The sequence below is a fragment of the Larimichthys crocea genome, unplaced genomic scaffold, assembly GCF_000972845.2.
Source record: "Larimichthys crocea isolate SSNF unplaced genomic scaffold, L_crocea_2.0 scaffold83, whole genome shotgun sequence".
NCBI lineage: Eukaryota > Metazoa > Chordata > Actinopteri > Sciaenidae > Larimichthys > Larimichthys crocea.
This window is the reverse complement of record NW_020860930.1, coordinates 740,937-761,990: the sequence shown is the minus strand read 5'-3', so window position 1 is coordinate 761,990 and position 21,054 is coordinate 740,937. Positions and strand designations below refer to the sequence as shown.

Below are 21,054 nucleotides of genomic sequence, written 5' to 3'. Positions count from 1 at the left end.
GATCGGCTCCACTGTTTAGTGTGTTAATGTCTTTACATCCACTAATGCCAACAGGCTCTGCATCATAATGACAGATGACACACGACGCATCAATGCAGCAGCTGTTTGCCTTCCTGCTGTCGGACGCACGCCGACGGGACGCCAGGTAGTCTGGCTTTATCAGCGGGAGGTTCTGGTTCACGGGAGGTTGTGGTTCACGGGAGATTCTGGTTCATGGGAGGTTGTGGTTCACGGGAGGTTCTGGTTCATGGGAGGTTCTGGTTCACGGGAGGTTGTGGTTCACGGGAGATTCTGGTTCATGGGAGGTTGTGGTTCACGGGAGGTTCTGGTTCACGGGAGATTCTGGTTCACGGGAGGTTCTGGTTCACGGGAGGTTCTGGTTCACAGGAGGCTTCGACACGCAGCTCAGTCTGTGATGAACGATGCTGCTACACTAATCACAACAACTAAAGATGTGTTCACACTGAGTGTCCGTCCAGGTCTCGTTAAGGAACTGCAGGCAAGCGTCTGGTCAAAGAACGCGCTGAAAGTCTGCAGACTCCCTTAAATGTTTAAGTCTGTTGAGTTTGGAGGAACTTTATGAACTTTGTTAGATGCTGTCTATGACAAACTCTGAATTATTTGTGCCTTCTTGTGAACTCATCAAATGTTAAACATGAATTGATTTGTTCAAACGAGGATTGAAGACGCTCTTTGAATGTGTCATTAAAGAAAAAAACATGTCGCTCATTTAAAGTTCATCGTCAGCCGCGAGGAGGGAATCAGTCACATGATGACTTCTGCTTATTGTGTTGGATTCTTAATGTTCATATTAGTTTAGAGCTGAATGAACGCAGGCTGTCAGGACGAAGCTCGCTGAAACGTTAATAACGCCACAGTTTTAATTACATAATTGCGGCGCTGGTGCAGGTTAGAGATGAAGTCTAATTGGATTTTGTAGCAAGTAGATGAATGGATAAACCAGTCTGAGCTGCTTTGTGTCCCTCGAGGGCAACTGTACAATTCAATACTATCATTCATTAACATCATTAGCAGAGGAACCGTTTATGTGACTACAGGACTCTTTCATTTCTTTTATTGCAGCTGTTTAATGCAGAAATGCTGGTTGTATTCAATAAATCTTTATTTCTCCTCTTCACTCTCTTGTCCTCTGCCATTATGTCCATAGAAGCTGCTGACTTCTATGGACCTCGTCTTACCCACCTCCCACCTGTGGTGCAAACACCAACGCTCCCCTGATGCTCTGAGCTCACAGAAAACATTTTCTCCATTAAATGTGATCCAGTTTCCCCAGAATCAGTGAAATAGTTGGTGCTGTGTGACTTCTCCTGAATCTTTTAAAGATGTGTTATCTTCTCCCGTCGTGCCCTCTGCTTCCATTTTTCCTCTCTGCAGATGGTGGATGTTTTATTTTTCAGGTCTGCTGTTATTTGGGACCACTTGAGATCAAATAACACTGTTTCAGATGAACTGAACAAAAAGGGGAAACACTAGAGTTTGAAAAGCACCTGGTCACACCAGAGTGGTCACGTGAAGTGGCTCTCCTTGAAATAAATTGTATCTAAGTACAATCCTTCAGTGAGGGGACTATTTTTTTACACCTCAGTCACACAAACACAGACACAGAGATTTACCTGCCAGGTACAAGTACTTACATAGAAACATACAGTTACGAGGCCGGCTGAGGAGTGACTCAAAGCTGAGCTACAACACTCAGAAGCTGAAGTGTAGAAACTCAGATTTTCGTGAACTCGATGTCTCGTTACCATTTAATCATTAAATTGACGGGTAACAGCAGATTATGGCGGATGTTTTATGAGCCTGTCGGTCAAAATAACAGACAACAACAAAGTTTATGTAACTGTGTTCTGCTCTGAATGTTTAATGTCTTTGTGTGAATGGCCTGACTTTTATTATCTGTATGTATTCATGACCCACTGAAGACTAGAACCCACATTAACTGATGCATTAATATTCTGCATCTTATGAATCCTCGTTCACTGAATATTACAGAGATTAATAAAACCTTCCTTCTGAGCGATGAAGACATTAACAAGCTTTGGGAAGAACAGCAGCTCGGGACATTTTTCATTCATCGCTCGGTGTTATGTTGTAATAACGAGAGGCTTCATGCAGAGATGAACAACGGTAGCCGGTGTCGATGGTTGTCAGTCTAAAGGAAGACGATTCCCTGCTGCCTGAGGGGGCTTTAAAGAAGCCCACATCATATGCAAATCTCCACTTCAGCATTCTATGAAAGCAAAGTCTTGTACTTAGCATTTACTCTTGAATGAATCGCCCTTCACGGACTGAGGCGCTGGGGATTTGCTGATGAAAATGTCAGCTTGGATTTGATTCTCCGAGGAGGAAAGATAGAAGAGGAAGCCGGTGCGTGAGCGTGCAGAGATGAAGTGCCTGTTGTTCGTCCTTTCGATGCGAAATGAGAGATAACATTCTTTATTCCTGCACGAGGTAAACAGGCAAAAAAAGATGATGTACCTGCATTTCTGTCGAGTGCGTCAAGTGTGTGTTTGTGCATTTGAGGCGTTATTTTACTACTCAGACGACACATTTAAAAAGACAAGTGTGGATTTAAAATAATGCTACACACGAAAACTCCCATAACACAAGAAGGTGTCACCTGCAAGACTGTCCCTGTACTGCCAGAGCTCGCAGTGGTTTAAAGACCTGACCTGCCTGTTCTGCAGTAAGATCTGTGTATGGAAAAAATAGATCTCGCTTCTATGTATAACTGCAAATTGAAGCTTCTCACGCCTCCACGGCATCTTTGCAGAGGCTGCCAGGAAACTTCAGTCACAGTTCGGTTTGGTTTAGCCGCCAAAAGTATTTAAGTTATTTTCAGGAAAAAGTCAAACAACTCCATCATGTTACACAGAGGCAAGTCAAATAACAATGGCGTGTCTCATACAGCCGCTAAAGGGACAAAGCGTTCTCCGAGAACAGAGACTTCAAATTTCTCAATGCAGTCTGAATATTTCCAACTGAACAGAAAGTGGTTTCAAAGATTTTCTAGCTATTATTATCTGTGTCTAAAAAAAGAAGAGCACTGGTTGAACCTGGACTGGTTGTGATCTAAAATAACATGTTGGCTTTTCCAAAAGAAATCACTGAATCCATAGTCAATGAAGTCGAGGAGCAGAAAGCAGAAAAGACGAAATTCAATGTGGGTGAGCGGCGTTCAGGAGACTGAACTCAACTCCAATTGTTTGGTTTGGACTTTGAACCCATGAACTGCCTTCAGCGTGCTCTGTAATATCCAACTGAACAAAGATAAAGGTGATCACAGCTCCACACTTCAATCCAAACACACTGACCATCAGGTAATCACTGCGATGATCTGATTGGCTCAGGGCGTGCACCTTCGTGTTGAATGAATACTGAGCAGCGTTCACAGACCCTCCGTACATGTGAGCGTCTGCCAGGTGCTGTAAATGTAAATGAAGCTGGTGGTCAGTAAACACATCACCTCGGAGGTCTTTGAACTCTGAGCAGAGCTTCTGAATCACGAGATAAAACGATGGTTCAGACTTTGATGTTCTTCCACTCGTTTGGGTTTTTATCCAGCATGAACTCTGATCATCTGTTGACACCACATGAACCTGAACCTGAACACTCAGAGGTGATAGATACACCAACTTAGTACTTACATTACTGTCATGCTGAAATATTCAGAGTAACAAAGACCTTCAAACATGAAGAACTGGACCTGGAAGACATTTTACCACCACAGTATGTGTCCCTGTGGGTCTCACATTGTGTTGTGTCTTGAACTTTGGGATTCCTAAACATCTTTCAAAGACACTAACAAGAGTCGACCTAGTGTTGGCAATCAAGAACTGATTCCAGGTCAGATTCGAGTTTTTTCGACTTTGCTCATTGCAAATATGCAACTTGTAACAAGGAGGTCAGGAAGACGGTCCAGAGCATGGGTTCATTTCACAAAGGAAGAAGACAACAGTGCTGACACACGTCTGAAAGATGCGGCACGTTATGTTGGAGAAAAGTCCGGCAACAGGCTGAGCGGTGAAGTCCTTGAGACCTTAGTTATGTAACTAATTGTGTAACTGTTGTGAAACAAGAAGAGTAATATTTCAGTCATAAAGACTGAAGATGATATTACTGAACTCAGAAAGTTTGATCGGTTTCTTTGTGTCGTTGAGAAAACAACTTTTTGGATTTAGCTGGAACAAAGTGAAGCGTGGACAGACGCTCGGACCCCACAGCTGTTTTTACATGGACCTCCTGCTGAGCTCTGTTTTGCAGAGCAGGTGTGAAAATGAGTATTTCAGCCTCACAGTCACAACATGTCTATTTGAAGGATGTGGTTTCTTCTTCTGACCTCGGATCAGCAGATAGAGCTTGTTGCTAACCGGAGAAGCTAAACTGTTGACAGGCGTTAGCGGTGAGCCCGAATGTGGCGCTGCGTCTGTTTGCACCGGAGGTCATGAAACTGTGAAACAGAGCCGACTGGTTCGTACTGCAAATCACAGCAAGTGAAGTCTCTCCTCCACCTCCTCCACCTCCTCCACCTCCTCCTCCTCCTCCACCTCCGGCAGCTTTGCTCTGAATTTCTGTTTCTGATACAAAAGGTTTTTGCCTGTTAAACTTTATAACGGGGAGTTATAGAGACATGTTTGATGGGGCATTGATCTTAAAGGGACAGTTTGGATTATATGACGTGGGGTTGTATCAGGCACTTATCCATAGTGTATATATATATATATATATAGTATACGATGGTCAGCAGTCCCACAGTCCTTTACTGTACCTCAGACAAGCCCCTTCAAACAATAACAGCGGTAATATTAATCCAAAATATTAGAAATAACAGTGACAGGAACACAGTACTTTTACTTTATGTACTTGAAGTACATTTAGCTGATAATACTTTGAATGCAGGACACTGCTGGTGGTGTTTTCACAGTGCCGTGTAGGTTAAATCTGAATACAGTCAAACTTTATGAAGCTCTTTGGATAAATGAATCATGTTTGAACTTCTGAACACTTCAGAACTTTTCCTTCTTTACTCGACTCACGGCAGAGCTGCAGAGTATGAAAACAGGAGCTGAGGTCAGAGTGTTGTTCAGTAACAACAGGAGGGTGAAATGTTAAAGACGGAGAAAATACTTTTATAGCATCAGCTCTATGTCCGCTACTTCACACCTCCATCCACTCCAGACTTTCTCTTGTTGTTGATTAAACCATGAAATAATAATAATGCATGAAGACACAACAGTGTTATGAAGACATATGAAGAGACATTCACCTGAGTATGAGTCAGTGTATCATAAACATTATTGAAATCTGAAACGTTACATAACTAGGCTTCAGTTTGATATAAAACCTGTTGAAATGTGATTTTGTTTGATTTGATCAGTTTGGAGTGATTTGATATTTTTGGTGAAACCTTTAATGCACATATATGTAACGTAACGTACTGAAGCAGCGACAGACTCGCAGTTTGTGGTCTAAACACACCCGTGAAGAACTTTATTCATGAATTTGTAAATGTTCTGCAATCAGCATGAACATTTTTTCCAAACTTTGCAGCCCTGTTCATTAAACGTCTCGTCATTATGGTAATAAATCAGGATCTGTTTGGCATCACTTTATTTAATTTATGTAATTTGCTGTTGTAGATCAGATTAAAGTGTCATTTCTAAGGAGGCAGGGTCAGGACTCAAACACAGCTTTCAGCAGCAGAGCCAACTGACAAACATTTTTAGGACGCCTCTCTCCGTCTCTGTGTAATTAGCATTTAAAGTGATTGACCCGTCGGGCTGTGTGTGTGCTTCGTTAACGGAGAACACGTCGTGTTGAAGCAGCTCGAGCAGCGACTCGTCCTGTGAACTCCTCTCCACAGGAGTTTCTCATACGTTCGGCTAATTATTGAGTTTAATGAGGGACCTAAAAGAAGACTGATCATCTCAAATCAATGTTTTGTAACTAAAAATCATCTGGATTTCTCTTAGCTCAGTATTAAAGACAGCTCTCAGCTGTCGGACACATTCAGACTGCACATGGTGGCGTGTACAGAGGGTAAAGATGTCATGTTTAATAAGCGCTGCGTTCATTAAACTGAGTTTATTCATAATATATTCATGTGCTTTAAAAAGCAGTTCCACCTGCACTGACCTGATCGCTCCTCAGAGATCAATAAAAAAATATCACCAGGTCACAGCTGCCCTCGGTGAAGTCTCTAAAACCTGAACACCATAAACTTTATTCTGCTGGACTCTGTGACTGCGACCTCAGAGACCTGAGGCCATAAAGACTAAATGAAGTTCCTGCATTGCAGCAGGAGCAGCTCGCCCATCGTTCACCGCCCGATCATCGCTGATGCAGACAAACAAGTTCAAACACTCTAGATGATCTGAGACTCTTGTTGGGTTTCCGCCTGTTAGCGGTGGAACGTTCATGTTGTTGAACTGCTCCGTGTTGTATTTGCTGACAGATGGAAAAATAAAGACGTTCATACCGTCTGTGTTTAGTAACTTTCTTTAAATCAACCAAACTAACTCAGAAGTTATGAGCAGAATATCTCCACATCATTTCTAAACTGATTTAGGATTGTTGATAACACTGTGAAGAGTCGTGACGTGAAGTCAGTGAGCTGCTGCTCTGAAAAATTCAGATGCTGTCGCTGTCCAGATTAAATTATCTGTTCATATCTGAATAATGTATTTGGATTTGTTTACATCGCTTGTAGCTGCAGGAACACTGACTGTGACTGTTAATGTGTGTGTGTGTGTGTGTGTGTGTGTGTGTGTGTGTGTGTGACTTACCGTATAGCGTGGTCCATACGTGACACAGTGAGGTACGCTGCCAGGTTGGCGGTGTACGACGAACACACGATGAGCGTGAAGAGCCACCAGCTGCCCATGACGATCCTCAGAGCCACCGAGCCAACCGCGCCGTCCCCACCTGCACACACACAAACACACATATACACGCCTACATTACCAAATGCTGACTAGCACTTCACACCAACCAAGTGTGGACGTGTTAAAGAGGGGACCTCCACATGTTATTACTCAAAACCTCCAACACGGGGTTTCAAACTGCTCTCAGAGCGGCTCCAAGATCACACAGGTGTTAATGGACACACATGCTGTGGGGATCAGACCTGTGAACTCTCACTTACAGGTTGCTCTCGGTAACCAGGTGGACCACCAGCCGCCCGCTTAAAGCAGCGGGCACTTTATCACGGCGAGCTCAGCAGCCGCACGCCTGCATCTAATCACAGCCCGTTAGGTCTAAAAGGTTTCCCAGGCAACCTGCCAGACCATAATAGGTGCAGCTGGGATCAAAGCGTGTCCGTGCACACGCGTGTTTGCAGGTGTCACTGTATGTTCTTCCATCTCTATGAGGACAAGTTCAGAGTGAACTGTGACAGATTTATGGATATTTCATGTTATACATTTCTCATTTTTAACAATCCTACAAACCTGATGTTCTTCTCAGACAGATTCAGTGTTTTCTTCTCGTTGCATGATGAGGCTGCTCAGCAGACAGTGAAGCTCTATGAATACAGCTTGTGTCCTGATCTCATCACATTTATTCATTCATTTATTTTAATTTTATTATTAGACTGGAGGATAATTTTCAAGGGTCAAGGTTTGTTTGGAAAGTGACATCTTTGGAGAATAAGTGAATTTTTGAAAAGTGAGTTGTTGTTTTTTAAGGAAAGTGTTAAATGACAAAGTCTTAGAAAACAGAAGACAATAACGACTGAAAAACATTTCTATCAGCAAGAGTCAAATTTGCTTTTAAAAATTATACTTTAAAAAATCAGGACATTTTTATTACATTATTATATTTATATATTTATTATATTATATTATTATATTATATATATATATTATATTATATATATTATATATATTTATTATATTTAGAAGAGATATGTCACTGTTTGAAAAGTGGGTGGACTTGATGATGGAGGAGGTGAGGATGGACTTGATGGAAGAGGAGGATGGACTTGATGATGGAGGAGGTGAGGATGGACTTGATGGAGGAGGAGGTGAGGATGGACTTGATGATGGAGGAGGTGAGGATGGACTCGATAGAGGAGGTGAGGATGGACTCGATGATGGAGGAGGAGGTGAGGATGGACTCGATAGAGGAGGTGAGGATGGACTCGATGATGGAGGAGGAGGTGAGGATGGACTTGATGATGGAGGAGGTGAGGATGGACTCGATAGAGGAGGAGGTGAGGATGGACTTGATGATGGAGGAGGTGAGGATGGACTTGATGGAAGAGGAGGATGGACTCGATAGAGGAGGTGAGGATGGACTTGATGATGGAGGAGGTGAGGATGGACTCGATGGAGGAGGAGGTGAGGAAGGACTTGATGATGGAGACCTGATCGTAGACTAGGTTTTAGGACGAGGTTGCTCGTCTGTTAGCTGATCATCTCTCAATGAGTACAGCCACAAACACAACATACAAACCTACACACACACACACACACACACACACACACACACACACACAGAAGTCTATTATTTCACTGTGACATTTCCTGGAGCTGCTCTGTAATCTAAGCCTCCCTCTAATTCATTTAAGCACTTTAAAGTTTGACGTTCTTGTATTTGCTTCTCTGTTAAATATTTCAGACGCTACAAATCCTCCCGTGATTATTGTTTCCATCTTCTGTTGCCGTGTAATCCGTGTAACAGCTCTAAATTAAAACAAGCCCAAATCAAACTGAAATCCGTCTTTACGAGGCAGATAATCTTCCTATTGCTGCGATCAGCCGTGATTGATTTCAGCCGAGCTGCCACACGGACAGAATATTTGGCTTTTAGCTGATGATGAGTGATTCCCAGTGGGTGAGCGGGAAACCAGCTCAGTATACCAACACAGGAATCAAACCTGTGACCTGTGAGGTACAGGACAGAGCAAGGTTCCAGGAGGTCATCCAGGAAATTTAAGGACCCAATAACTAGGTTTTTTTGGCCATGCATGACTAAGGTGCAAACATGCATTAATACATTGTTGATGTAAATCTGAAAATCAGACTAAAAGCTGCACAGCTGCTTGGTCTTACCTTGGTGAACGAACGCTCCGTAAACAATCCAGATGGCGCTGTGCAGAGTGCCCGACCCCACGCCATTGGTGGGCTGGCCTGGCGGTGCATTCTGGGTAGAGGAGGAACGTAGCGCCTGCAGTCGGTTGAGCAGAAAGATGAGCACTCCCACCACGGGGATGGCCGCGGCGATACAGGCCCAGACGGCGAGGTCAAAAGGCGCAAAAAGAGAGAAGATGTTGATCTTCTCTTCAGGTTTTCTCAGCAGGATGCCGACGCTGTAGTCCAGGTAACGCTTGCTGAAGTCGACCACGTTTTCTCTCTCGGGAGTGATGGTGATGGCTGACACCGCCAGGTCGGCTCTCTGGAGAGGAAGCAGAAGGTGGAGAAAGAGTTAGGTGTACAGGTGCTGGGCAAAAGTTTTGTTCTACCATATGATCAGTTCATTCATCCACCAGCTGTATTTGGTTACCTTGTTAATGAGATCGCCAATCATCCCGTTCCATGAGCCGTTGGCGAGTTGAGATCCATATTTACTGTCTGCCACCTGAAGGAAAGATGAATAAAGTTTAGTGAGTTCATGCAGTCAGGCCTCAAGACCCCTGTACAATATGTGGTGGTCCGAGATCTCAGCGTGGCACACATCCACCAACAGCCAATCATAACCTTTGGAGACCTGCATCTGGTAAAATGCAGTGTGGGATGGACAGGTGGACTGATGCGGTGTCAGCAGTAACGCTGTATCGGATCTATGTATGTTCAAACCCTCGACTATGGTCATAAGCTCAAAAGATGAGATCGTAGATACATGTGACCGATATGAGCTTCCTGAACTTAGAGACAGGTAAAGTGAAACTAGGTGAGACATCTGGAGCGAGCTTACAGCTGCTGCTACCTCATGTTGAAGAAGCAGCTGAGGTGGTTGGGGCCTTCTGGGCGCCTTCATTTGGAGGTTTTCCAGGCGCATTCAACTGGGAGGAGACCCAGGACTGTCTGGAGGGATTTCATATTCCATCTGGCCTGGGAATACTACAGGATGCTCCTGGAGGAGCTGGAAAATGTTGCTGCGGGACGCCTGGAATATCTCCATGACTCAATTGCAGGTAAGTGGAAATAAAAGGATGGTTGGATATAGAAACTACGCTAAGAGGTTCAGCAAGCTTGCAGCTTTCAGGAACTAGTTAAATCAGTCAGCAGCTGGAAGCCAGAAGTGTATTTCATCCAAGTTTATTTAATCTAAAGCAGCACTGAGTGACGTGTTCCTTTATTCTCTTTCTTCTGAACTTTCTGACATTTAATTACTCAGAAACTAAACCTGGGTCTGTCAGTCAATCTCACCTGGTAGATCTCATATTTGAAGCCGAGGATCTTAGCGAGGGCGTCCAGGACGTCGATGGAGAAGCCTTTATATCTCTTTGGCTGCCCGAGGATGTTCTCTGCCACCATGACGAAAGGATCCTCCTGCAGAGAGAGGAAGAGGATAACAGCCTTGGCACTGAAGGAAAATACGAGTTATACTTTACTGTGCTCAACAAACTCCAGGAAACTCGATCAGGAACCAGAGGAAAACAAAGAGAGTGATGAACTTTTTTCAGCCTTTGAGAGGAAAAACCGTCCGACCACAACATGTGTTACAGCATTTCCTCCCGTTGATGTTACGGGAAGTGAAGCAGCTGCAGAAGTTTGAAAGTTTGTGGCTTCACTGAAAACTTGAACCACAATATGAGATAATCACGTCTTGTTGTTTGTAGAGAATTAAACTCACGAAACATTTCTTCGTTTGGAGCTGCTGATGCGCAAACCACAGAGGAGGGAGCGCCGTGATTCATTTTATTATTTCGAGCAATTATGTACATCTTGTGTTGCTCGTAATGGTTCAATGGTGCCTGTTGTAGATGTGCTTCTTTAAATAATTGATCATTATGATTATTGTGATTGATGGTCATTCATTAGGCTGTTTCAGTGCCCTTAGTGCTGCCCGTGTCTGTGGTATTATCTGTCACGGACTTTGTGTGTTACTTCAGTTTTATGCAACTTTAAAGCAGCTTTTGTAAGTTTTAAGTAGTTCAGCTGCTCAGGTTGATTTTAACTGTAATTTTCCAGCAGGTAGTTCATTAAATCATGAGCTGATAGAAATTTGACGTGATTTGTTTCTACCTGCTCGTTTGTTTCGTGTCTCACTTCACTGCTCCTGTTTGCTGTATTTGTAATTGATTCATTAAAGTTTGTGAAACAACAAATTGTTTTACTTTTGCGATTGTGTTTCTGGGTCGTAAATGCAACTACACTCTTCAAATATTCATAACTAAAGTTTGTAAAGTTTGTAGTCACACAAAGTCAAGTTTTTTCTATTGGTTGCATTCATTTAGAGAAATTACCTTCAGACTCTGCAGTGTTTGGAGCTGATTTTTGTTCGTATTTACTTAAATTACTCATTATTGTTTATTCATATCATCAGGATTCCTGACAAAGCTGGTGCATTCAGGTACACAGTTCATATGCACAGGTGGTGGTGTGTATCCGTGCAGTAGTTACAATGTCGGTATCTGGCAGCACTCAGAGCTGGAAGCGCTGCAGCTGCAGGGGATGAACCGCAGGGTGAAGGTATTAGTCTCACTTGGTTAGACCTGCATCTCCACGGTGCTGTGCCAGCACAGGAGGAAACTTTGGCAAAATCTGCTGCTGTTGTTGGATCAGGAGCGAAAAAACTCCCGGCTGTTTGTATTTCTTAAACTAATCACGATGTCCGGAGGAGCAGCTTCAGATCGATGTCCTCGCAGACATGAAAAAGTGTCGAAGGGGAAATTTGAGTCAGTGAGAGGAGTGAAAGCAGATGAACGTCCACAGATAACAGAGACAAACCGAGCTGTGCAAAGACGTTCTTATGAAGTGTGTTTTGTGCCGTGAAGGAACTTCAGGATTAAAGTTTATTTTCTCTCTTAGAGTCTTAAAGTTCCCATGAAACAGGAAGTTCTGTTAGTTTCCTTGTTGATCAGATAGGGAAGGACTTGCTGATATAGACGGTTTAGCAACTAGGCGTTACACCCCCTGCTGCTTTGCACTGCATGTCTACCTTCAAGCGAACGTGGCCAGACCGAACACATTTCTGGACCAGCAGTGAGCAGCTTCTCTTGCCGGGTTTGGCTGAGCTAACCACAGTTAGCGCTTCACTACTTAGCAATCATCCATAACCTTTACCAACATCACCTACCAGTAACGTGACCACTTTGACCGTCACCCCCTGCATGCCGTTCTCGATCCGACTCTCCTTCAGGCTGCCGTTCAGGCCGTGGACGGAGTCCCACGTGGCGAGCTGCAGAAAAAGACAAAGTGAAGGCAGAATACAAACAAACAGGGTCAATGACACAAGACCACGAGTGAATGATTTCATTTGTGTGTCAGAGGTCCTCAGAGAGAACAAAGTGTGGTGAACACAGCACCCGTCAATTAAGCAAATGCCACGCGGCTCACAGGCTGCAATTTTACAATTTATTCATGTGAGCTCTCAGCTGCAAATTAGAGTGGGACAAAGAGACGGAGAAGCATCGATGCAACATGCCAACAACCCATTTCAGCGTGTTTTCATTCATCTGGTTTTCAGCCACAGACAAAACCATCCTGACCTAATTAGGTCCAAAAAAAAAGAAAAAGCCTCTCAAAGCCTCCAACATCCCTCTCAGGAAAATGAATTCAAAGAGTTCAGGCGTGTGAGACATCATATTAAGTTCATGTTCTTCAGGACCGTCCTCACGATCTCATGTTAGTGAATAATGTAAGAACAAACACGATGAAATCATTCTCATTATAATTATTAAAAATCTATAAGAGTTGTATTTTGATTCACATGACTTGAGTTTTTTGTCACATGACATTTTTCTACAGATTTGTAGCAGCTCTGCTTTCAGGTTTTCCTCCGGTCCGATATCTCAACAACTACTGGATGGACTGGATTCACAGTGTTAGTGAGTTAGTTATCTCATGTGCTTGCATGAGTCAGATCATCATATCTGAATTCACTTTGTTATGTAAAGTCTGTTACAGCTCGTCCGACACATTCCTCTCACTTTTAAAATTTTGTAGCATCTAGTGATGAGTACGACCAGTTGAATAGCCCCTGCCTCACCCTTCCCAAAGTAGAAACATGAGCTGCAGTGTCTGACTTTCAGGTGATTAAAGAGTTATAAAGATCTTATTGGACCTTTAAATTTGAAAATTCCATTCAATATTTTAAGAGATGTAATCTGAGAAACACGACGTCAGCTCTGGACACTCGGACTCTGAACTGTCGATACGTGACGAGCCTGCAGCTCGTTACGCTGCTCGTTCTTCACTTTGATTTTCTTTGTTTCTGTCGCCTTTAGAGACACACTGCATAACGAGCACTGCCTCGCTGTGTGTGTGTCGCTGTGATAAAGAGCATCCCCGTCACCGTGGAAACACACACACAGTTTATTGATTAGGTGGGATGGTGATGGTCCGCGTACCATTAATCCTGATGCTTAGACCACACGGAGCCTCGTTATGTGAACGCAGACTCATCGTCCGCTTTGGTGTTGCATAATTAAAGGAATCATTTTAAGTACGGCCTCGTGCGTCAACATTAACGACAGAAAAGAATCAGTCTGTTAAAAAACATCAGAGAACACCAATAATCAACCACGCTGTGATTGAGATGACAGTTAGTGTGATCTCTGACGGGACGTCTTCATTAGCGTCGTTAAACCAAACGTGTTTGTTTCTTACAGTGCAGAGCTGTGAACAACATGATAATCCAGCAGCAACAGGGCAAGGTCATCTGAGACAAACCATCTCTGATCATCTCAGGCTATCCCTGGATATAAAACAATCACAATGATGAACTAATTAAAGTGAAGCACTCGCCGTCCTCTGTGTTTAACGTCCGTCAGTCCTGCTTTCATAGCAGAGAAACATCCTGAATCTGAACCCTGCAGTCGTTTCTGCTTCGATCTTCAGGTAAAGTTAGAGAAAGTCAAAGGGTCAAGCTCATGGACATAAAAACTGAAGGTCCAAAGTTTGCTTGTCTTTACATGTAACATATCTAAGTACATGTGTCATGCAGCAGAAAAAGCTCCACAGTCTGTTCAACACGTCCTCCATCCAAACAAACAAACAAACAGAGTTCAAGATGAGAGAAGAATAAATGAAGAGGCGTAGAGCGAGCTGAGGATGAAGGATCAGCGGGAACGAGGGTAAACGGAGATGAGAGAAAGGAGGCGGAGAAGGACGGGAGAGAGGGAGCGCTTGTTTAATAATCAGGGAGCTATTCTCAGCACTGCTGTCCTTCAGATGATCTCAATCTCTCCTTCTTCTTTAGTTCCTCGTTAGCACACACAGATAAATTAGCTGCTCTTCTTCAGTTTCTCTTGAACTGTTGAACTGTCAGAATGGCCGTTGGAGGAGGACGTGACGTCGTAAGACTGAAACTGGTCTGCCCAGCAGTGATGAATCTCTCTGGATCTGTAATGAGGCCTCAGAGTGACAGTAAAACAGAGTCAGTGCTGTCGCTGTCTGCAGGGAAATGAGACTTTAGAGTTCTCAAGATGCCTTCAGGGTCCCCGACCACTCTGTTAATGAATCAGAAAAGACACGACTGTTGTAGGAACTAAATTATGATGTTATGGTTTAACAATAAAAACTCTAATTAACTCTTAAAGGGCTGTCACATCGCTCCGTTACATTTTAATAAAACATTTTTAAAACTTCCTGTTTCCTGAAGGTTTTTCAGTTTTGGTAAATAAGCTTCATCTTCACATCTTTAAATCCAAACCAAGAAACTACATAGACAGATGATCAGTGACACGTTGTGTTTGTCTAGCAGTGGATCGACTCTTCAGATCAGTGATGAGAAGCTAATGAAAACATCTCGTACAGTGTTCAAGACAAAGACCAGGATGTGATCCACGACTTGTTTTTAGCCGAGCAGTTGTTCATCACCTGCAGCTCCTACTGGCCGGTTAGGAGGAGTGAGGAGTCTTCAGTCGGTATAAAAGCAGCAGCTGCTGTTACATGAGTCTTATTGTTATAATGTGTTCATGTTTCAACACATTTCCCATCAGCCTCATGAGGCTCAGTGATGATCTAACTCTATTTCTCTGAATGTTTCCAAACTGTTGTTGTGATGCATAACTCAACATGAGGTTGATGTTGGACAGGAAACCCAGTGAAGAGTTCGTCATCGACACAGAAATAATAAAGACAACCTGTCTGCACCGACGAGCCCGAGCTTCACATCACCATGAACAGACCTGACAATTATTAGATTATTAATAGTAGAAATAGATTTTCCAAAATGCCAGACAGTCCCAGGATGGTTTCCAGTCTCTGTAAGTGCAGCTCATTGTGCTGACTTACGGCTGCGATAGGATCCGTAATGAGACGAAGAGGAGACAACAAAAATATGAGACACGCTCCGAGAATATGCTGAGGGACGTTTGGAGTTTCATTACAGGCTCAGCACATTATGTCATTTGCATAAAGAAACATCACGTCTGCGGTTTGTGATCTGATTCATCAGAGTTTCTGCTCCTCCTTTAACGTTTGTTAAAGAGCTTTAAATAAAGTCCACGACATCGTTTCTTCGGGTTGGAGGAAAGTCATACCCGAAATAAATGAGGTTGGCTTTGACAGTTACATATTGATCGTTTTCCTAATGAATGCTTCTACAATTAAATTACACAATGGAGGTTTTCTAACAGCTTTCCTGGGTCTTGAATTGTGTAATTCATCCTTCATGTGCTGCTTTTTTGGCCTTCGCACAAGCGACAATACTTGAAGTACTTGGCAAAGGACCACTCAGTCAACCCTCGACAAATTCATCAAAATCTGTGAAAACACAAGCTGGACGATTAATTTAAACAACACAACACCCGCACTTTAAATGTTAAAGTTAGACCCTGAAATCTGAAGGATTTTAAAGCTGGGACGAGCTGCAACGCAAAATCCAAAAAATAAAATCAGACTCTAGAACAACGAATGCTAAACTTTAATTGTAAACATACCCTGTGCCTGATACTGGACCTCTGATGGTCAGGTTTGGTTCAGCTTCATCACAGTTTGGCTACTTTGTCAAGAATAGGGGAGATTTTCTGTCAAGGTGTAAGTATTTACTGCATGGGTTCAGTGTTCAAGGACACGCCTCACCTGACACACAGTTCTCATCCATTCTCCAATAACAAGAGTTTAATAAATTATAATATCTGATGGTAAAACTCGACAGTCACCCATGCATCATGATCGTATCCTCACTGTTTTGCATTTTGTAACACGCCTCTGGAGCAACTCAACTAATTTTCCACAAACTTGTTTCTGAGCTTCACCTGCTGGATTAAGACGTGACGTGAAGATCTGGCCCCTTTTTATTCACCTGAAGTCTCTCTGAATAAAGACCTGCCATGCAAGTACGTGTCTGTGAATACACCCCACGCTCTCATCCAGTTCTTCATCGGTACAGAGATTCAGCCGTTCCATGAGTGCTCTGGAAGTGAATGTGTTTCCACCGGGAGCTTCAGCACAATATCACAGCATCCTTCTCTTTCCGCCGGTCTTCAGCGTGCAGCATGTCCTGTTTTCTGACAGAGCTCGGAGCTCAGCAGAGGTTTAGCGCTCAGCTTGACTCTTTGAAGCTGTGATGAAAGTGGAAAGAAAAAAATGTGAACTGAGTTCTTTGAAAGAAAAAAGAATTTGAATAATCTGGATAAAAGAGCGTAGAAAGGATGTAAATAGGTCAATTCTTGGTCTTCTTCCATACGACATGATGTTCATTTAGTAAATTATCATCCAGATCGACACGCCGGGCTCACCAGAGTCAGATAAAACTGATCAGATCTAAATCCAGATTCTGTTTCTGTCCTCAAATGTTGAGTTGGAATACGAGAACGTTTGTTAACGACAAACTCAAGGCTTTAAAATGTCGACAGATCAGTGGGTGAAGTCACCGGAGGTTTGTGCCGTTAAAGATCGTGGTTCTGGTTGACTAAACGTCACACAGCATTGACTTAAATACTGAACCAAGACCACAAACACTTTTCATAACTATAAACAACTCTTTTGAGGTTTTTAAGTCATCTCAACACCCACAGTGCTACCGCGCAGCTAAAAACATGAAATCCATTTTACAGCATGAACATTTCACAACTACAAAAGGCAGGGCTCTCTATTTATGTGGCACGTTTCATACACAGAATCTGTTTCATATAAAGCATAAAAAAAAGAATATCAAACAAATGAAAGTAGGAAAAAGGAAAGAATAAAATAAAACAGAGGAAATTTAAAAGATTTAAGAAGTACAAATTCTTCTAACATCTTTGAATGAACCTGAAGCGGTTTGAGTTAAAGAACACAGGGCGGGGCAGATTATCCCAGATCTGTGTTTGGTTCTGACCCGAGGACAGCGAACAAAACCCGTCCCAGATGATCTGAGAACTTCAGATGACTCCTAACACAGCGGCATATCAGAGATGTGTTATGGCCTCCAACCATTCAGTGCTTTGTGAGCCAATGATGGTATTTTCAAACCAAGTCTTTGATGCAGAGCAAAGCTCTGAGAACCGGGCTGAACCGAGCCCGATCATCGTTACCTCCACTTCAGTTTGAGGAAATATTTAATTAAGAGTTCCTGATGAAGCTTCAGTCAAATTTTTTTAATTCAGGTGATTTGATTCAGGTCTCCGTGCTGGTTTAAGATGCGCCTTGGTCCCAGTGGAGGTCAAACATGGTGGATAAACCTCCACCCTGCTCTTGTTGCTGCTCATGCATTATTCCCGTCCTCTCTGCGTCTTTCTCTTTCCTCAAATGTCAGACCTCTTTTCCCCCTGCTGTCATCTAAAAGGCTACGCCGGCTGTATTTCTGTAAGTCACTCTGCCGTGGACAGCTCAGCCAAATGCCAGCGTTTCTCACCCACCGCCCCCTGCTCGGACTTCCTGACACACTTCTTCTTTGTTTGGTTTGCACACCTCCACCTCCTCCTCACGCTTTTCTTTGGTTGGTGATTTGAAATGACTCTGGAGGCCGTGTTCTACTGCAGCATGTCGTTCATCATTCATGTGTCTGGCCACGTTCATTAAACCTTTACGATTATCAGTCTGATTATCTGATAATAAACCTGATCGGCCACCGTCAGTAATCAATACACAACCACTAATCAAACCAATAACTAACACTTAGACAACCTTCTCATATTTAACTAGTGTTCCTGTAGCGTTGACAGAACGTTCCAAAATAAACACATTATTACTCTGAAGTAAACTAAAGCTCCCTGACCAAAGTTTTTGATCATAAGTAATGTAATCAGAACAAATACTCGAGTACAGCTGAACATATTTACCACAGTGGGATTACACTCTGACACTGGAGTCAACAAAACACAACAAACACTGATTTATATGAGATGAGGTCATTTTCAGTTCTTATAGAGCAGATTGAATCAAAGCACAGTCACACACACGTTAGATTGAAGTGATTCTGCTGAGGCAAACACATATTTGCTGCAAGGACACAAACACACACAATTTAAGGTCACACATACATACACATGTATTCACCTACACACACACACACACACACACATACACATGTATTCACCCACACACACACACACACACACACACACACACACACACACACACACACACACTCGCTGAGCAGGGTTTTAACTTTGCATGCTGCAGTTTTTACACTTTTCTTTTCACCGATATTCTCTGATGAATTTTACTGTTATGAAACCTCTTTGATGTCTCTAATCTACACAAAGCTCCGCTCTCCAGGGTCTTTTCAAAGAAAAACACACCAATGTGAATGGCAATTAGTGTACATGTGGGTGTGTGTGTGTGCGTGCTTTTGATTTCTACCTTTTTTGTTCATCTAAAAGACGATATGTGGGTGTTGCATAATTAGCACTGCTGCAGGGACAGGATGTTAATGCTGCCTCCAAATGTCCAGGAGTGACTTCCAACTTGTGTCAGTTTTACCACTTTCCTTCTTTGCTGAAGAGCCTGAGCTCCAACATTTGACCTCCAAAGTGCACGTCGACGTCGGTGGGTCCATGCATGAGTAGAAAGTCACTTTTACCCTCAAATGTGGTCAAGTTGTTTTTTTGGTCCAAAGCTAAATATCTCTAGGTTTCAGTTTTCTGTGGATTTTTTATGGTTGAAGATGAAGAATCACTTTTCTATGAAGGTCAGGACCTTCCACCATGAAGGACCTTCCCCTTGCACCACCATCAAGCCATAACTTCTACATACAAACAAGAAATATCTGAATCTTAAAGAGGTAGACTTCATTCAGATGTACTGGCAGACTCAGACCTCAGATCAGATGAGACGACTTGCTGAATGGGCACATATTACTCAACAGAGGAAAAGAGCCAAATGAGGTTTCCCTGGAGAGTGATGAGCTAAAAGCTTAATCCCTGTCTCACAGAAGAGTTTGGGAAATGACACGTTATCACTCCGAGCCCTTCGGATCAATGAGATGGTGTGAGACCATCATGGATGGTTCGGTCCTCTCAGAGTTGGTTTGTTTGAGAATGACAAATCAATGACACCGTCTAAGGACCACGAGGCTGATGGTGTAGAAGTATCATCATTGAGAGCGAACCAGCGGGTCCACACAGTCCAGGCATGGGTACTTGATGCAGGAGGATCCCCTCCATGATGGATGACCCTCGTAGGTTGCCGTTTTCTTCAAGGAAGGACGCCATAACCAGCTCTAGGTTGCAAAGGTGAACATGGCTTGGGGCTTCCTTCATGCCTGGGTGTCGTAGACACCCGAGTCATGGACATAGCACTCTGTGGACCCTCTGAATTGGGCTGGACTGTTGTCAGGACGCAGGGTCGAAACCAGCTCAAGTAAAAGACATCAAGGCAATATTGGTATGTCAGCAACCCACCCAACCTGTCATGGACCTAATGTGGATTGTTTGAACATTTTCAGTCCTGCTGATGCAGTACTTTAGTTCAACAACTGATATCTTACTTAAATATAGAAACACTTGAAGGATTGAGCTTTGACACCCAGTCCTAATCATCAGGTGCTTTAAGTCTTGTATTTTCTCCTTTATCTAAATTTAGCTTACAAACGTATTCTGCTCAATCAACTCGAGCTCTACAGTGAGATGTAGTGTAATCTGTTTACTATGAGGATGTACCTCACATGGTAAGAGTTAATGCACCTGACATACGCTGTTTGTCTGAGATGCAGAAATGATGGATAACATGGTTTTAGATCCAGTCCCTTCTGAAATCCAAATATTACGTCTGTTTTTCATAATTCTTGCAATTATTACAACAACAAACCTAATTTGATGTCTCTTTGTGGGACATCCAAGAGCTCAGTGGTCATTCATCATGGCCCACACCCAAAAGAACAAAGACAGACTCCATCTTTGCATCTTTATGGAAAAATGAAAAGGGAGAAAAATATCTGTCTTGTTTCATGCATTATTCACAGAAATTAGTGAGCTTCGAGTTTTCAAAGGCACAAATTGTTGTTAACGACTCCAAATTACCTTGGGGATTTGAAATTAGTACCGTCTGAGGCTCATTTTCGTTCTCCAACATTTCTAATGGATTCATTTCAGAAGGGCCGGTGACAATGCATTCTCCATTAAGGACAAATGGGCGGGTAATTTCTATCCTCAACAAAATAATTGCAAACCTTTGGAGCTCTTCTGTGTGAGAGACGAGAAAAGAGTCAACGTGGACAAAGACGGAGAGAAGATGTGACAAAGGACGTGAACATGAATGGTGATGGATGTAACATGCATATGACACATATCTCAAGTATTATTCATAAAAAAGAAGTTATATAACCTGTAGACATTATTAAAATGAAAAGAACTACACAAACAGAGATTATGTTCAATAAGTCTACACGCTATTCAAATTCATCTTCTCACAGTCCAACAGAACATGACAACATGTTGCTATGGTGATATCCTATTATTATTATTTTTTTACAAAGAATGGAAGAACATGACATGAC

At 42.8% G+C, this 21,054-nt stretch overlaps 1 protein-coding gene across 2 annotated transcripts in view; it reads right to left on the bottom strand.

Moving 5' to 3' along the window:
• grid1b (glutamate receptor, ionotropic, delta 1b) overlaps positions 1-21,054 on the bottom strand; it is a 392,599-nt gene that overhangs the window by 13,699 nt on the left and 357,846 nt on the right. For both annotated transcript variants that reach the window (XM_019269039.2, XM_019269040.2), the window contains exons 9-13: positions 12,265-12,366; positions 10,392-10,514; positions 9,526-9,600; positions 9,075-9,417; positions 6,807-6,945 (exon numbers count right to left, since the gene is read on the bottom strand). In XM_019269039.2, the coding sequence (XP_019124584.1) occupies positions 6,807-6,945; positions 9,075-9,417; positions 9,526-9,600; positions 10,392-10,514; positions 12,265-12,366 (782 nt within the window). The remainder of the gene's footprint in view (positions 1-6,806; positions 6,946-9,074; positions 9,418-9,525; positions 9,601-10,391; positions 10,515-12,264; positions 12,367-21,054) is intronic.